This window comes from Mustelus asterias, chromosome 15, assembly GCF_964213995.1.
Source record: "Mustelus asterias chromosome 15, sMusAst1.hap1.1, whole genome shotgun sequence".
In the NCBI taxonomy this organism is placed as follows: domain Eukaryota; kingdom Metazoa; phylum Chordata; class Chondrichthyes; order Carcharhiniformes; family Triakidae; genus Mustelus; species Mustelus asterias.
The window spans coordinates 61905848-61922647 of record NC_135815.1 but is presented as its reverse complement, the minus strand read 5'-3'; the positions used below and the strand labels follow the sequence as shown (position 1 = coordinate 61922647).

The window sequence follows — 16800 nt, the reverse complement described above, 5'->3', positions numbered from 1 at the left end:
CAGAGGAGACTGTTAAGTAAGTTAAGTGTCCATGGTGTTAAGGATAAGATCCTGGGGGTCTTATAGAGGGTTGGCTGGCTGGCAGAAGGCAGAGAGTGGGGATAGAGGGGTCTTTTTCAGGATGGCAACGGTGACTAGTGGTGTGCCTCAGGGGTCAGTGCTGGGACTACAACTTTTCACCATATACATTAACGATTTGGAGGAAAGAACTGAAGGCACTGTTGCTAAGTTTGCAGATGATACAAAGATGTGTAATGGGACAGGTAGCATTGAGGAAGTGGGGGGCGGCGCGCGCAGAAGGACTTGGACAGGTTAGGAGAGTGGGCAAAGATGGAATACAATGTGGAAAAGTGTGAGGTTATGCACTTTGAAAGGAGGAATGGAGGCATAGACCATTTTCTAAATGGGAAAATGCTTAGGAAATCAGAAACATGAAGGGACTTGGGAGTCATTGTTCAGGATTCTCTTAAGGTTAACGTGCAGGTTCAGTCGGCAGTTAGGAAGGCAAATGCAATATTAGCATTCATGACGAGAGGGCTAGAATACAAGAGCAGGAATGTACTTCTGAGGCTGTATAAGAACAAAGAACAATACAGCACAGGAACAGGCCCTTCGGCCCTCCAAGCCCGCGCCGCTCCCTGGTCCAAACTAGACCATTCTTTTGTATCCCTCCATTCCCACTCCGTTCATATGGCTGTCGAGATAAGTCTAAATTGTTCCCAGTGTGTCCGCCTCCACCACCTTGCCTGGCAGTGCATTCCAGGCCCCACCACCCTCTGTGTAAAATATGTCCTTCTGATATCTGTGTTAAACTTCCCCCCCTTCACCTTGAACCTATGACCCCTCGTGAACGTCACCACCGACCTGGGGAAAAGCTTCCCACCGTTTACCCTATCTATGCCTTTCATAATTTTATACACTTCTATTAAGTCTCCCCTCATCCTCCGTCTTTCCAGGGAGAACAACCCCAGTTTATCCAATCTCTCCTCATAGCTAAGCCCCTCCATACCAGGCAACATCCTGGTAAACCTCCTCTGTACTCTCTCCAAAGCCTCCACGTCCTTCTGGTAGTGTGGCGACCAGAACTGGACGCAGTATTCCAAATGCGGCCGAACCAACGTGCTATACATCTGCAACATCAGACCCCAACTTTTATACTCTATGCCCCGTCCTATAAAGGCAAGCATGCCATATGCCTTCTTCACCACCTTCTCCACCTGTGACGTCACTTTCAAGGATCTGTGGACTTACACACCCAGGTCCCTCTGCGTATCTACACCCTTTATGGTTCTGCCATTTATCGTATAGCTCCTCCCTATATTATTTCTACCAAAATGCATCACTTCGCATTTATCAGGATTGAACTCCATCTGCCATTTCTTTGCCCAAATTTCCAGCCTATCTATATCCTTCTGTAGCTTCTGACAATGCTCCTCACTATCTGCAAGTCCAGCCAATTTTGTGTCGTCCGCAAACTTACTGATCACTCCAGTTACACCTTCTTCCAGATCGTTTATATAAATCACAAACTACAGAGGTCCCAAACCTAACACTTCCTCCTTTGTAATGGAGATTTTCTCTAACGGTTCAACACGCCCCTCCGAGACACTCCCAGTCAACACATCCCTCTCCTTTGTGAATACCGACGCAAAGTATTCATTTAGGATCTCCCCTACTTCTTTGGGCTCTAAGCATAATTCCCCACTTTTGTCCCTGAGAGGTCCGATTTTTTCCCTGACAACCCTTTTGTTCCTAACGTATGAATAAAATGCCTTGGGATTCTCCTTAATCCTGTCTGCCAAGGACATTTCGTGACCCCTTTTTGCCCTTCTAATTCCCCGTTTGAGTTCTTTCCTACTTTCTTTGTACTCCTCCAGAGCTCCCTCCATTTTTAGCTGCCTGGACCTAACATACGCCTCTCTTTTCTTTTTGACCAGTCCCTCAATTTCCCTGGTTATCCACGGTTCTCGAATCCTACCCTTCCTATCCTTCTTTTTTACAGGCACATGCCTGTCCTGTAGCCCTAACAACTGTTCCTTAAGGCTCTGGTTAGACCTCATTTGGAGTATTGTGAGCAGTTTTGGGCCCCATATCCAAGGAAGGATGTGCTGGCCTTGGAAGAGGTCCAGAGGAGGTTCACAAGAATGATCCCTGGAATGAAGAGCTTGTTGTATGAGGAACGGTTGAGGACTCTGGGTCTGTACTCGTTGGCGTTTAGAAGGATGAGGGGGGATCTTATTGAAACTTATAGGATACTGCAAGGCCTGGATAGAATGGACGTGGAGAGGATGTTTCCACTAGTATGAAAAACTGAACCAGAGGGCATAACCTCAGGCTAAAGGGATGATCCCTTAGGACAGAGCTGAGGAGGAATTTCTTCAGCCAGAGTGGTGAATCTGTGGAACTCTTTGCCGCAGAAGCTGTGGAGGCCAGGTCATTGAGTGTCTTTAAAACAGAGATAGATAGGTTCTTGATTAATAAGGGGATCAGGGTTATGGGGAAAAGACAGAAGAATGGGAATGAGAAAAATCTCACGATTGAATGGCGGAGCAGACTCAATGGGCCGAGTGGCCTAATTCTGCTCCTATGTCTTATGGTCACCAATTTTATATTCCAACACTGTTCCTGAGATCAACTCAAAATCAAACCGGAGATCCAAGTGAGACCCTCTGGTTTGTACAGTTCAATGCTACATTGGAAAAAAATTGTAAAGCACTCAAACAAAATCTGTCCACAAGCATGACCCTGAGCTTCTAGTCAATTGCCTATCATTTCAAATCTTCAACGTGCTAACACACTGACCTTTCCCTCTTTGGTCTGCTGCAGTGTGTTCTAATAAAGCCTAATGAAAACTCGAGAAACAGCAGGTTATCTATCAACTAGAGAAGGATTGTACACACTGTAAGAGGGAGAATAGACGGGTGATAAAGAAGGGGAGAGCTCAGACCAAAGGTTTGAGATGTGTCTATTTTAACGCCAGGAGTGTAGTGAATAAAGTGGATGAGCTTAGAGTGTGGATCGATGCTTGGAAGTGTGATGTGGTGGCCATTACGGAGACTTGGGGACAGGGACAGGACTGGATACTTCAGGTGCCAGGTTTCAGAAAGGACAGAGAGGGAGGCAAGGGGGGGGGGGGGGGGGGGTGGCAGTGGCACTGCTGATCAGGGATAGTGTCACAGCTGTAGAGAAGGTGGAAGCCGTGGAGGGATTGTCTACGGAGTCTCTGTGGGTGGAAGTTCGGAGCGGGAAGGGGTCGATAACTTTGCTGGGTGTTTTCTACAGGCCGCCCAATAGTAACAGGGATGTTGAGGAACAGATAGGGAAACAGATCCTGGAGAGATGTAGGAATAACAGGGTTGTCGTGATGGGAGACTTTAATTTCCCAAACATCGATTGGAATATCCCTAGGGTAAGGGGTTTGGATGGGGAGGAGTTTGTTAGGTGTGTTCAGGAGGGTTTCCTGACACAGCAGGTGGATAAGCCTACAAGAGGAGAGGCTGTACTCGATCTGGTACTGGCTAATGAGCCTGGACAGGTGTCGGATCTCTCAGTGGGGGAGCATCTTGGGGATAGTGATCATAACTCTATCTCCTTTACGCTAGCATTGGAAAGAGATAGGATCAGGCAAGCTAGGAAAGTGTTTAACTGGAGTAAGGGGAAATATGAAGCCATCAGGCAGGAGATTAGAGGCGTAAATTGGAAGGAGGCATTCTCGAGGAAAAGTACTGAAGTAAGGTGGCAGATTTTCAAGGAATGTTTGTCTGGAGTTCTGCATGACAACGTTCCGATGAGACAGGGAGGTGTTGGTAGGTTACGGGAACCGTGGTGCACGAAAGCTGCACTGAACCTAGTGAGAAAGAAAAGGAAAGCGTACAAAAGGTTCAGAGAGCTAGGCGATGATAGGGATCTAGATGAGTATACGGCTTGTAGGAAGGGACTTGAGAAGGAAATTAGGAGAGCCAGAAGGGGTCACGAGAAGGCCTTGGCAGGTAAAATTAAGGAGAACCCCAAGGCGTTCTATAAATATGTGAAGAGTAAAAGGATGAGATATGAAGGAATAGGACCTATAAAAGATGAAGGTGAAGAGAGTCTGTACAGAACCGGAAGAAATAGCAGAGGCGCTTAATGAATATTTTACCTCGGTATTCACAGTGGAAAAAGACCTGGGTGATTGTACTACAGGATTGAGGCGGACTGAAAAGATTGAGTATGTGGACATTAAGAAAGTGGACATGTTGGAAATTTTGAATAGCGTCAAGATAGATAAGTCGCCGGGACCGGATGGGATGTACCCAGGTTACTGTGGGAGGTGAGGGAAGAGATTGCAGAGCCTCTGGCGATGATCTTTGCGTCGTCAATGGAGACGCGAGAGGTTCCGGAGGATTGCGGATGTGGTTCCTATATTCAAGAAAGGGAATAGGGATGGCCCAGGAAATTACCGACCGGTGAGTCTAACCTCAGTGGTTGGTAAGTTGATGGAGAAGATCCTGAGGGACAGGATTTATGAACATTTAGAGGAGTTTAGTATGCTCAAAAGTAGTCAGCACGGCTTTGTCAAAGGCAAATCGTGCCTTACAAGCCTGATGGAGTTCTTTGAAAATGTGACTAAATACATTGACGAAGGAAAAGCGGTAGATGTGGTTTACATGGACTTCAGCAAGGCGTTCGATAAGGTCCCCCATGCAAGACTTCTCGAGAAAGCGAGAGGGCATGGGATCCAAGGGGCTGTTGCCTTGTGGATTCAGAACTGGCTTGCCTGCAGAAGGCAGAGAGTGGATGTAGACGGGTCTTTTTCTGAATGGAGGTCGGTCACCAGTGGAGTGCCCCAGGGATCTGTTCTGGGACTCTTGCTGTTTGTCATTTTCATAAATGACCTGGATGAGGAAGTGGAGGGGTGGGTTGGTAAGTTTGCCGACGACATGAAGGTTGGTGGTGTTGTGGATAGGTTGGAGGGATGTCAGAAGCTGCAGCGTGACATAGATAGGATGCAAGATTGGGCGGAGAAGTGGCAGATGGACTTCAACCCGGATAAATGTGTAGTGGTCAATTTTGGCAGGTCAAATGGGATGAAGGAGTATAATATCAAGGGTAAGACTCTTAGCAGTGCAGAGGATCAGAAGGACCTTGGGGTCCGGGTCCAAAGGACTCTTAAAATTGGCCTCACAGGTAGAGGAGGTGGTTAAGAAGGTGTATGGTGTGCTGGCCTTCATCAATCGAGGGATTGAGTTTAGGAGTCGGGAGATAATGATGCAGCTTTATAAGACCCTCGTCAGACCCCACATGGAGTACTGTGCTCAGTTCTGGTCGCCTCATTACAGGAGGGATGTGGAAAAGATTGAAAGAGAAGATTTACAAGGATGTTGCCTGAATTGGTTGGCATGCCTTATGAGGATAGGCTGAGGGAGCTCGGTCTTTTCTCCTTGGGGAGACGAAGGATGAGAAGTGATCTGACAGAGGTGTACAAGATGTTGAGAGGTATAGATCAGGTGGATTCTCGGAGGCTTTTTCCCAGGGCTGAAATGGATGCCACAAGAGGACACAGGTTTAAGGTGCTGGGGGGTAGGTACAGAGGAGATGTCAGGGGTAAATTTTTCACTCAGACTGTGGCGGTGAGTGGAATCGGCTGCCGTCAGTGCTGGTGGAGGCAAACTAGATAGGGTCTTTTAAGAGACTTCTGGATGAGTACATGGGACTTAATAGGATTGAGGGTTATAGGTAAGCCTATATATATAAGCCTAGGTAGGTAGGGACATGACCGGCGCAACTTGTGGGCCGAAGGGCCTGTTTGTGCTATATTTCTTTCTATGTTTCTAACTCAACACTCTACTACAATCTCCTGGCCTCAAGTTCAACTATTTTAGATCATAACCTCTGCCTCTATCTTCTTTTTCTTTTTTTATTTCTTTGCTTTTGCTTAGTATGCATGACTAATCTCACTGAATTTTTTAATGAAATAACAGAAGGTTGAAGAAGTTAACGTGATGGATATTGTCGAAATGGATTTTAAGAAACAAGGTGCCATATTAATGGCTGGTAAATAACATTGAGGCTCATGGAATAGGACAGTCAGTTTTCAATTGGATTGAAAAAAATAGGCTTTAAGGATAGAAAACAGTGGTAGATGGTTATTTTTAGTATTGGAAGATGATAGACAGTGGTGTTCCCCACAGGTGAGTTCTACGCCCACTGCTTTTTTTGCTATATATAAATAACTTGAATCCTGGAATACAGTGTTGAAATTCATAATTTATTGAACTTGTAAACAATGAGGAAGATACCATTACGACAATTTGCTTTTTAAAGATACAATTTCTAATTTTCCTTTTACAGGCTGGATTTTCTTTTAAAAAACTGTGACCTTTGGAAAATAGCATTGGAAAACCATCCAGACTGCTACAATGCACACAAATTTGCTTGGAACCAAGGACGAAAAGCAGAATTTCAAACCCCTGGGAAGCACGAAAGACCCAATCCTCCTTTGGCTTCACATCATCCCAACAATCACTGCAGCAGATATGAACTAATAGAATTTCTCTGGAATAGAGAGCAAGCAAGGTGCTTGAAGGAGATTTACCAAGCAGGAGAAAGAGGACAAAAGACAATGCTGTACTGAACACAGGCTGTCTTAAACTGTATGTCTTTTCTACCTTTCTCTCTCAGAAGCGTTGTGCTCAGTTTTACAAAATAACCACCATGAGAACAGAATCTACTGCACTCCTTTTGGTGAAAAACCATGGTAATGTGCTCCAAAGAACTATACCCATGAACACAACTAAACAAAACGGCACAAGATTGAATCACCACATCAAGACCAGCCAAGGAATAGTTAACCATACACTCTGTTCTTTTTCTCATGAACTTAAAAATCCTATTGGCATATTCTTGGCCATCTGCACTGAGTACCCAGGTGCAAATGTGTGAATTATGAATGGTGATTGTGATTTCCCTCGATGCTTTTTAGAGAAATAGTTTCAGTAAACTTAGCTTGCTCTTTGTTTATCCCAGGAAAATCTGTCTGACTATTTCTTACCAATTTATAAGCGTAAACAGTGGGGCTCTTACAGAATTGACAAAGCACATCCTCTAAATTTTCAAAATCCGGTTAGAGTTACACCGGGACTGGAAGAATAGGAGTCATTTCATAGAATCCCTACAGTACAGAAGGAGGCCATTCAGCCCATTAAGTCTTCACCAATTCAGCATCTTACCCAGGCACACACACAACCCCTGGCGACACCCATTCCCCGTAACCGAAATCTACATAACCTACACAAACTCGGGACATTAAGGGAGCGTGGTGGGAGGGTGAGGGGGCGCCGACCGAGCGAGGCGGGGGGGGGCGCCGACCGAGCGAGGCGGGGGGGGGCGCCGACCGAGCGAGGCGAGGGGGGGCGCCGACCGAGCGAGGCGAGGGGGGGGGGCGCCGACCGAGCGAGGCGGGGGGGGGGGCGCCGACCAGTGCGAGGCGGGGGGGGGGGCGCCGACCGAGCGAGGCGGGGGGGGGCGCCGACCGAGCGAGGCGGGGGCGGGCGCCGACCGAGCGAGGCGGGGGGGGCGCCGACCGAGCGAGGCGGGGGGGGCGCCGACCGAGCGAGGCGGGGGGGGCGCCGACCGAGCGAGGCGGGGGGGGCGCCGACCGAGCGAGGCGGGGGGGGGCGCCGACCGAGCGAGGCGGGGGGGCGGCGACCGAGCGAGGCGGGGGGGCGGCGACCGAGCGAGGCGGGGGGGCGCCGACCGAGCGAGGCGGGGGGGGCGGTGACCGAGCGAGGCGGGGGGGCGCCGACCGAGCGAGGCGGGGGGGCGCCGACCGAGCGAGGCGGGGGCGCGGTGACCGAGCGAAGCGGGGGGGGCGCCGACCGAGCGAGGCGGGGGGGGCGCCGACCGAGCGAGGCGGGGGGGGGCGCCGACCGAGCGAGGCGGGGGGGGGGCGCCGACCGAGCGAGGCAGGGGGGCGCCGACCGATCGAGGCGGGGGGCGCCGACCGAGCGAGGCGGGGGGGGGCGCCGACCGAGCGAGGCGGGGGGGCGCCGACCGAGCGAGGCAGGGGGGGGCGCCGACCGAGCGAGGCGGGGGGGGGGCGCCGACCGAGCGAGGCGGGGGGGCGGCGACCGAGCGAGGCGGGGGGGGGGGCGCCGACCGAGCGAGGCGGGGGGGGCGCCGACCGAGCGAGGCGGGGGGGGCGCCGACCGAGCGAGGCGGGGGGGGGCGCCGACCGAGCGAGGCGGGGGGGGGCGCCGACCGAGCGAGGCGGGGGGGGGCGCCGACCGAGCGAGGCGGGGGGGGCGCCGACCGAGCGAGGCGGGGGGGCGGCGACCGAGCGAGGCGGGGGGCGCCGACCGAGCGAGGCGGGGGGGGCGGCGACCGAGCGAGGCGGGGGGGCGGCGACCGAGCGAGGCGGGGGGGCGGCGACCGAGCGAGGCGGGGGGGCGGCGACCGAGCGAGGCGGGGGGGCGGCGACCGAGCGAGGCGGGGGGGGCGGCGAGCGAGCGAGGCGGGGGGGTGGCGACCAAGCGAGGGGGTGGCGACCGAGCGAGGCGGGGGGGGGCAGTGACCGCGCGAGGCGGGGGGGGGCGGTGACCGCGCGAGGCGGGGGGGGGGCAGTGACTGCGCGAGGCGGCAGGGCGGTGACCGAGCGAAGCGGGGGGGCGGTGACCGAGCGAGGTGGGGGGGGGGGGGGGGGGGGGCGGTGACCGAGCGAAGCGGGGGAGCGGCGACCGAGCGAGGCGGGTGGTGCGGCGACCGAGCGAGGCGGGGGGGCGGTGACCGAGCGAGGCGGGGGGGGGGCGGTGACCGAGCGAAGCGGGGGGGGGCGGCGACCGAGCGAGGCGGGGGGGCGGCGACCGAGCGAGGCGGGGGGGCGCCGACCGAGCGAGGCGGGGGGGGCGGCGACCGAGCGAGGCGGGGGGCGGCGACCGAGCGAGGCGGGGGGTCGGCGACCGAGCGAGGCGGGGGGGCGGCGACCGAGCGAGGCGGGGGGCGGCGAGCGAGCGAGGCGGGGGGTGGCGACCAAGCGAGGGGGCGGCGACCGAGCGAGGCGGGGGGGGGCAGTGACCGCGCGAGGCGGGGGGGGGGCAGTGACCGCGCGAGGCGGGGGGGGGGGCAGTGACTGCGCGAGGCGGCGGGGCGGTGACCGAGCGAAGCGGGGGGGCGGTGACCGAGCGAGGCGGGGGGGGGGGCGGTGACCGAGCGAGGCGGGGGGGGGGGCGGTGACCGAGCGAAGCGGGGGGGGCGGCGACCGAGCGAGGCGGGGGGGGCGCCGACCGAGCGAGGCGGGGGGGGCGCCGACCGAGCGAGGCGGGGGGGGGCGCCGACCGAGCGAGGCGGGGGGGGGCGCCGACCGAGCGAGGCGGGGGGGCGCCGACCGAGCGAGGCGGGGGGGGGCGCCGACCGAGCGAGGCGGGGGGGGGGCGCCGACCGAGCGAGGCGGGGGGGGGCGCCGACCGAGCGAGGCGGGGGGGCGGCGACCGAGCGAGGCGGGGGGGCGCCGACCGAGCGAGGCGGGGGGGGCGCCGACCGAGCGAGGCGGGGGGGGGCGCCGACCGAGCGAGGCGGGGGGGCGGCGACCGAGCGAGGCGGGGGGGCGGCGACCGAGCGAGGCGGGGGGGCGCCGACCGAGCGAGGCGGGGGGGGCGGTGACCGAGCGAGGCGGGGGGGCGCCCGACCGAGCGAGGCGGGGGGGCGCCGACCGAGCGAGGCGGGGGCGCGGTGACCGAGCGAAGCGGGGGGGGCGCCGACCGAGCGAGGCGGGGGGGGCGCCGACCGAGCGAGGCGGGGGGGGGCGCCGACCGAGCGAGGCGGGGGGGGGGCGCCGACCGAGCGAGGCAGGGGGGCGCCGACCGATCGAGGCGGGGGGCGCCGACCGAGCGAGGCGGGGGGGGGCGCCGACCGAGCGAGGCGGGGGGGCGCCGACCGAGCGAGGCAGGGGGGGCGCCGACCGAGCGAGGCGGGGGGGGGGCGCCGACCGAGCGAGGCGGGGGGGCGGCGACCGAGCGAGGCGGGGGGGGGGGCGCCGACCGAGCGAGGCGGGGGGGGCGCCGACCGAGCGAGGCGGGGGGGGGCGCCGACCGAGCGAGGCGGGGGGGGGCGCCGACCGAGCGAGGCGGGGGGGGGCGCCGACCGAGCGAGGCGGGGGGGGGCGCCGACCGAGCGAGGCGGGGGGGGGCGCCGACCGAGCGAGGCGGGGGGGCGGCGACCGAGCGAGGCGGGGGGGCGCCGACCGAGCGAGGCGGGGGGGCGGCGACCGAGCGAGGCGGGGGGGCGGCGACCGAGCGAGGCGGGGGGGCGGCGACCGAGCGAGGCGGGGGGGCGGCGACCGAGCGAGGCGGGGGGGCGGCGACCGAGCGAGGCGGGGGGGGCGGCGAGCGAGCGAGGCGGGGGGGTGGCGACCAAGCGAGGGGGTGGCGACCGAGCGAGGCGGGGGGGGGCAGTGACCGCGCGAGGCGGGGGGGGGCGGTGACCGCGCGAGGCGGGGGGGGGGGCAGTGACTGCGCGAGGCGGCAGGGCGGTGACCGAGCGAAGCGGGGGGGCGGTGACCGAGCGAGGTGGGGGGGGGGGGGGGGGGGGGGCGGTGACCGAGCGAAGCGGGGGAGCGGCGACCGAGCGAGGCGGGTGGTGCGGCGACCGAGCGAGGCGGGGGGGCGGTGACCGAGCGAGGCGGGGGGGGGGCGGTGACCGAGCGAAGCGGGGGGGGGCGGCGACCGAGCGAGGCGGGGGGCGGCGACCGAGCGAGGCGGGGGGGCGCCGACCGAGCGAGGCGGGGGGGCGGCGACCGAGCGAGGCGGGGGGCGGCGACCGAGCGAGGCGGGGGGTCGGCGACCGAGCGAGGCGGGGGGGCGGCGACCGAGCGAGGCGGGGGGCGGCGAGCGAGCGAGGCGGGGGGGTGGCGACCAAGCGAGGGGGCGGCGACCGAGCGAGGCGGGGGGGGCAGTGACCGCGCGAGGCGGGGGGGGGGCAGTGACCGCGCGAGGCGGGGGGGGGGGCAGTGACTGCGCGAGGCGGCGGGGCGGTGACCGAGCGAAGCGGGGGGGCGGTGACCGAGCGAGGCGGGGGGGGGGGCGGTGACCGAGCGAGGCGGGGGGGGGGGGCGGTGACCGAGCGAAGCGGGGGGCGGCGACCGAGCGAGGCGGGGGGGGCGCCGACCGAGCGAGGCGGGGGGGGCGCCGACCGAGCGAGGCGGGGGGGGGGCGCCGACCGAGCGAGGCGGGGGGGGGGCGCCGACCGAGCGAGGCGGGGGGGCGCCGACCGAGCGAGGCGGGGGGGGCGCCGACCGAGCGAGGCGGGGGGGGGCGCCGACCGAGCGAGGCGGGGGGGGGGGCGCCGACCGAGCGAGGCGGGGGGGCGGCGACCGAGCGAGGCGGGGGGCGCCGACCGAGCGAGGCGGGGGGCGCCGACCGAGCGAGGCGGGGGGGCGCCGACCGAGCGAGGCGGGGGGGGGCGCCGACCGAGCGAGGCGGGGGGGGGCGCCGACCGAGCGAGGCGGGGGGGGCGCCGACCGAGCGAGGCGGGGGGGGGCGCCGACCGAGCGAGGCGGGGGGGGGCGCCGACCGAGCGAGGCGGGGGGCAGCGACCGAGCGAGGCGGGGGGGCGGCGACCGAGCGAGGCGGGGGGGGGCGGCGACCGAGCGAGGCGGGGGGGCGGCGACCGAGCGAGGCGGGGGGCGGCGACCGTGCGAGGCGGGGGGGCGGCGACCGAGCGAGGCGGGGGGGTGGCGACCAAGCGAGGGGGCGGCGACCGAGCGAGGCGGGGGGGGGGCAGTGACCGCGCGAGGCGGGGGGGGCGGTGACCGCGCGAGGCGGGGGGGCAGTGACTGCGCGAGGCGGCAGGGCGGTGACCGAGCGAAGCGGGGGGCGGTGACCGAGCGAGGTGGGGGGGGGGGGGGGGGGGGCGGTGACCGAGCGAAGCGGGGGAGCGGCGACCGAGCGAGGCGGGGGGTGCGGCGACCGAGCGAGGCGGGGGGGCGGTGACCGAGCGAGGCGGGGGGGGGCGGTGACCGAGCGAGGCGGGGGGGGGGCGGTGACCGAGCGAGGCGGGGGGGGGCGGTGACCGAGCGAAGCGGGGGGGCGGCGACCGAGCGAGGCGGGGGGGGGCGCCGACCGAGCGAGGCGGGGGGGGCGCCGACCGAGCGAGGCGGGGGGGGGCGCCGACCGAGCGAGGCGGGGGGGGGGCGCCGACCGAGCGAGGCGGGGGGGGGCGCCGACCGAGCGAGGCGGGGCGGGGGGGCGCCGACCGAGCGAGGCGGGGGGGGGCGGCGACCGAGCGAGGCGGGGGGGCGGTGACCGAGCGAAGCGGGGGGGGCGGCGACCGAGCGAGGCGGGGGGGCGGTGACCGAGCGAGGCGGGGGGCGGCGACCGAGCGAGGCGGGGGCGGCGACCGAGCGAGGCGGGGGGGGCGGTGACCGAGCGAAGTGGGGGGGGGGGGCGGTGACCGAGCGAGGCGGGGGGGGCGGCGACCGAGCGAGGCGGGGGGGGGCGGTGACCGAGCGAAGTGAGGAGGGGCGGCGACCGAGCGAGGCGGGGGGGCGGTGGCGACCAAGCGGGGGGGGGGGGGGGGGGGGGCGGCGACCGAGCGAGGCGGGGGGGGCGGCGACCGAGCGAGGCGGGGGGGGCGGCGACCGAGCGAGGCGGGGGGGCGGTGACCGAGCGAAGTGGGGGGGGGCGGCGACCGAGCGAGGCGGGGGGCGGTGGCGACCAAGCGAGGGGGCGGCGACCGAGCGAGGCGGGGGGGGGGGGGGGGGGGGGGGGGGGGGCAGTGACCGCGCGAGGCGGGGGGGGGGCGGTGACCGCGCGAGGCGGGGGGGGGGGGGGGGGGGGGGGGGGCGGTGACCGAGTGAGGCGGGGGGGGTGGGGGGGCGGTGACCGAGCGAAGCGGGTGGGGTGCGGTGACCGAGCGAAGCGGGGGGGGGCGGCGACCGAGCGAGGCGGGGGGGCGGTGACCGAGCGAAGTGGGGGGGGGGGGCGGTGACCGAGCGAGGCGGGGGGCGGCGACCGAGCGAGGCGGGGGGGGCGGCGACCGAGCGAGGCGGGGGGGGGGCGGTGACCGAGCGAAGTGGGGGGGGGGGGCGGTGACCGAGCGAAGTGGGGGGGGGGGCGGTGACTGAGCGAGGCGGGGGGGCGGCGACCGAGCGAGGCGGGGGGGGGCGGCGACCGAGCGAGGCGGGGGGGCGGCGACCGAGCGAGGCGGGGGGGCGGCGACCGAGCGAGGCGGGGTGGGGCGGCGACCGAGCGAGGCGGGGGGGGGCGGCGACCGAGCGAGGCGGGGGGGCGGCGACCGAGCGAGGCGGGGGGGGCGGCGACCGAGCGAGGCGGGGGGGGGGGCGGCGACCGAGCGAGGCGGGGGGCGGCGACCGAGCGAGGCGGGGGGGCGGTGACCGAGCGAGGCGGGGGGGGCGGCGACCGAGCGAGGCGGGGGGGCGGCGACCGAGCGAGGCGGGGGGGCGGCGACCGAGCGAGGCGGGGGGGGGGGCGGTGACCGAGCGAAGCGGGGGGGGGGCGGTGACCGAGCGAAGTGGGGGGGGCGGTGACCGAGCGAAGCGGGGGGGGCGGCGACCGAGCGAGGCGGGGGGGGCGGCGACCGAGCGAGGCGGGGGGTGCGGCGACCGAACGAATTGGGGGGGGGCGGTGACCGAGCGAGGCGGGGGCGGCGGTGACCGAGCGAAGTGGGGGGGGGCGGTGACCGAGCGAGGCGGGGGGGGCGGTGACCGAGCGAGGCGGGGGGGGCGGCGACCGAGCGAGGCGGGGGTGCGGCGACCGAGCGAGGCGGGGGTGCGGCGACCGAGCGAGGCGGGGGGGGCGGTGACCGAGCGAAGTGGGGGGGGGGGGGGGGCGGTGACCGAGCGAAGCGGGGGGGGCGGCGACCGAGCGAGGCGGGGGAGCGGCGACCGAGCGAGGCGGGGGGGCGGTGGCGACCAAGCGAGGGGGCGGCGACCGAGCGAGGCGGGAGGGCGGGGGGGGGCAGTGACCGCGCGAGGCGGCAGGGCGGTGACCGAGTGAGGCGGGGGGGGGGGGGGGGGCGGGGCGGTGACCGAGCGAAGCGGGTGGGGTGCGGTGACCGAGCGAGGTGGGGGGGGGCGGTGACCGAGCGAAGCGGGGGGGGCGGCGACCGAGCGAGGCGGGGGGGTGCGGTGACCGAGCGAGGCGGGGGGGGCAGTGACCGAGCGAAGTGGGGGGGGGGCGGTGACCGAGCGAGGCGGGGGGGGGGGGGGGGGGGTGACCAAGCGAAGCGGGGGGGCGGCGACCGAGCGAAGTGGGGGGGGGGGGGGGGCGGTGACCGAGCGAAGCGGGGGGGGGGGGGGGGGGGGCGGCGACCGAGCGAGGCGGGGGGGGGGCGGTGACCAAGCGAGGCGGGGGGGGGGGGGGGGGGGGAGAGGGAGGGCGGCGACCGAGCGAGAAGTGCAGTGGGATTCCAAGAAAGAGAGAGCGAAGGAGGGAATGATATGGGTGAAGAAGCAGAAAGAGGGAAAACAAAATCAATGACTTGCCTGAAGGTAACAGGATGCCAAGACCTACAGAGATCTGGAAAACACCATTTGCCACATCCTGCCAGAGTACATAACTTTATTTTCATTTTGTTTCCTAATTCTCCATCAATTACCCTCCTCTTCCACTCTACTGAAAGCATGTGAGGTGATGTCTGCATTTGCTGCCTCCACAGACACATACCCTAAAGTAATCAACTTTAAGGCCAGGGAGAAATAGAAAGGCAATGGTTTTATCGGCAGATACTGCTCCATGCCCCAAGTTGCTCTCCGAGCATTCCTATGTTCGGAATCATTTCAATTACTGTAAAAGCACCGCTAGCTTTTGTATCATGAATCATTGCAGAATATCTCACCACCATAAATGTTTCTCAATGTTTCCAATTACCTGTAACTTGCTTATCTGGAAGTGAAGGAATTGGAATGGCAGAACCAAACTTGATGAGCAGGCGTTCATATAACCAGTCAAAATGCTTGTATCTGTGGTTGACTGATCGGTTAGTGTTCTGTTTAAGAGTGACACAAAAAAAGAGGAGAGTTCAACCCAGATTTCTACATGCATTATACAAACTATATCCAAATTAATCAGCCTCATGTCTTCAGCTGTACAAAGCTGGCTAACTGTGATGCACAAAATCAAGATTATGAATGTAATATAATCTGAACAGATTTTGTAAAAAATTACCAACACTAATTTTAACCAGTTTTAGACTGAATTGCAATTTTCTTAGCTCAATACAAACCTGTCAAACCATACAACATGGCAAGAGAAAAAAAATAAACTGTTCAATAAATAAACAATTGAAAAAAAAAACTTGTTGAGTATGTTACAGAACTGTGCCTTTAAGAAATGTATTTTAATCATGTTTCTGTGCAGGGCATTTCTCGCCGTCCCTTCCATCTTATCAGTGCCGTTCTGTATATTTGTATAATTGCTGTCTAATCTGGACTAATGTTTTCACATTAAAACAGCATTTGTTTTTAGTGTTGCCCTGGGATTTTTGCATGGTAGGGCTTGATTGGGATGATTGACAAATATCGTCATGTGATGGGGTGAAGCTAGTTTTATACAGAATATTCAAGCTGAAAGGCTGTTTTGGAGTTGAGACACAGCCTCTCCCCCTCGCTGAAGTTGGGAGACTAGAATCTGCCAGGAGATAAAATGTTTCTTTCTCGGGGATTCTGCTGTATGAGAGTGGATCTTTCTCTGAGAGTTCCTGTTTTGGAAGCTGCAGAGAGGTATCTATTTTCTGTCCCTGAAGTCTGGAGACCGAGAGCTGCCAAAGACTCTATTTATTTTTCTGAAGTTTTGCTGTTTTGAGGATATATCCTTCTCTGAAAACTGCTGTCTGGATCTCAGTCCAGAAGTGTTAAAAAGCTGGAAATCTAGCATCACGTAAGCATCTTTGGTTTCTGTGCTAACTGGTTCCACAGAAGGGATTTACGTCTATGGGGGAAATACTGCTAAATTGGAACAATAGAGATAGTTAGCTGTTAAGAACTATACTTTGTCATGTTTAAGTATCTTAATTGGTATAAGGTATGTTAATTCTTTTGTGTTCTTAAATAAAGTTTGTTTTGAGAAAGGCTTCCTAGTGGGTCACTTGAATCATATCTGGAGTGAAACACCATATGCTCACCCTGATGCCAAAATCAAATGCAAAAGTTGGGGTCTAGGCTAACTGCATAATATACCTTGGAGTTTCTGGTCTGGTCCCTAACAAGTAACTTAAAACTCATCCATACTGAAAACTCCTCAGTCAGTTTTGCGCTGACGAAAAAATAAAGTATACTCTTTCTAAACAATTCTTCCTATGGTAATCATCAAGTTCTGAGTTTAGTGCACAATCTGAGTAACTCCTGGAAGTTTAGCCAGTCAGGTTAAGTTGCTGAGCTGAAGTTGGGTGTTTTCCCAACAACAGAGAAGTCCTGCAACAAAAGCCCACACTTACCTCTTTCCCAAGATTTACAAAAAAGGACTATCTTGGTAGATTCATCGTTTCAGCCTGCCTCCTGCCCCACAATTTATTTCTTCCTATTGCAACCAGTGTTTTCTCCCTATTTCTTGTAAGGATTCCATTCCATTCTCTCAGTTCCTCCGTCAGGGCAATAACTGTTCGTACCTGCACTTCTGGCATGTTTTCCTTTTCCTCAGTCAAGGATTGCAAGCCCCACCTCAGCATGGCTGACAGGGCCCTCAACCGAGCACATCCCATTGCTCACATTTCTACTATCACCCCGTGGAATTACAGGGATAGGGTAGGGAGTGAAACATAGAAGATAGGAGCAGGAGGAGGCCATTTGGCCCTTCAAGCCTGATCCGCCAT

The 16800-nt window shown here is 61.5% G+C and overlaps 1 protein-coding gene across 7 annotated transcripts in view; it reads right to left on the bottom strand.

Moving 5' to 3' along the window:
- Window positions 1-16800, bottom strand: part of snx9b (sorting nexin 9b) — a 237976-nt gene that overhangs the window by 70958 nt on the left and 150218 nt on the right. For all 7 annotated transcript variants that reach the window (XR_013499657.1, XM_078229971.1, XM_078229972.1 and 4 more), the window contains one exon: window positions 14862-14979. Coding sequence is in view for 6 of the 7 variants with exons in the window: in XM_078229971.1 (XP_078086097.1) it covers window positions 14862-14979 (118 nt within the window). In the remaining variant the exon portion in view is untranslated. The remainder of the gene's footprint in view (window positions 1-14861; window positions 14980-16800) is intronic.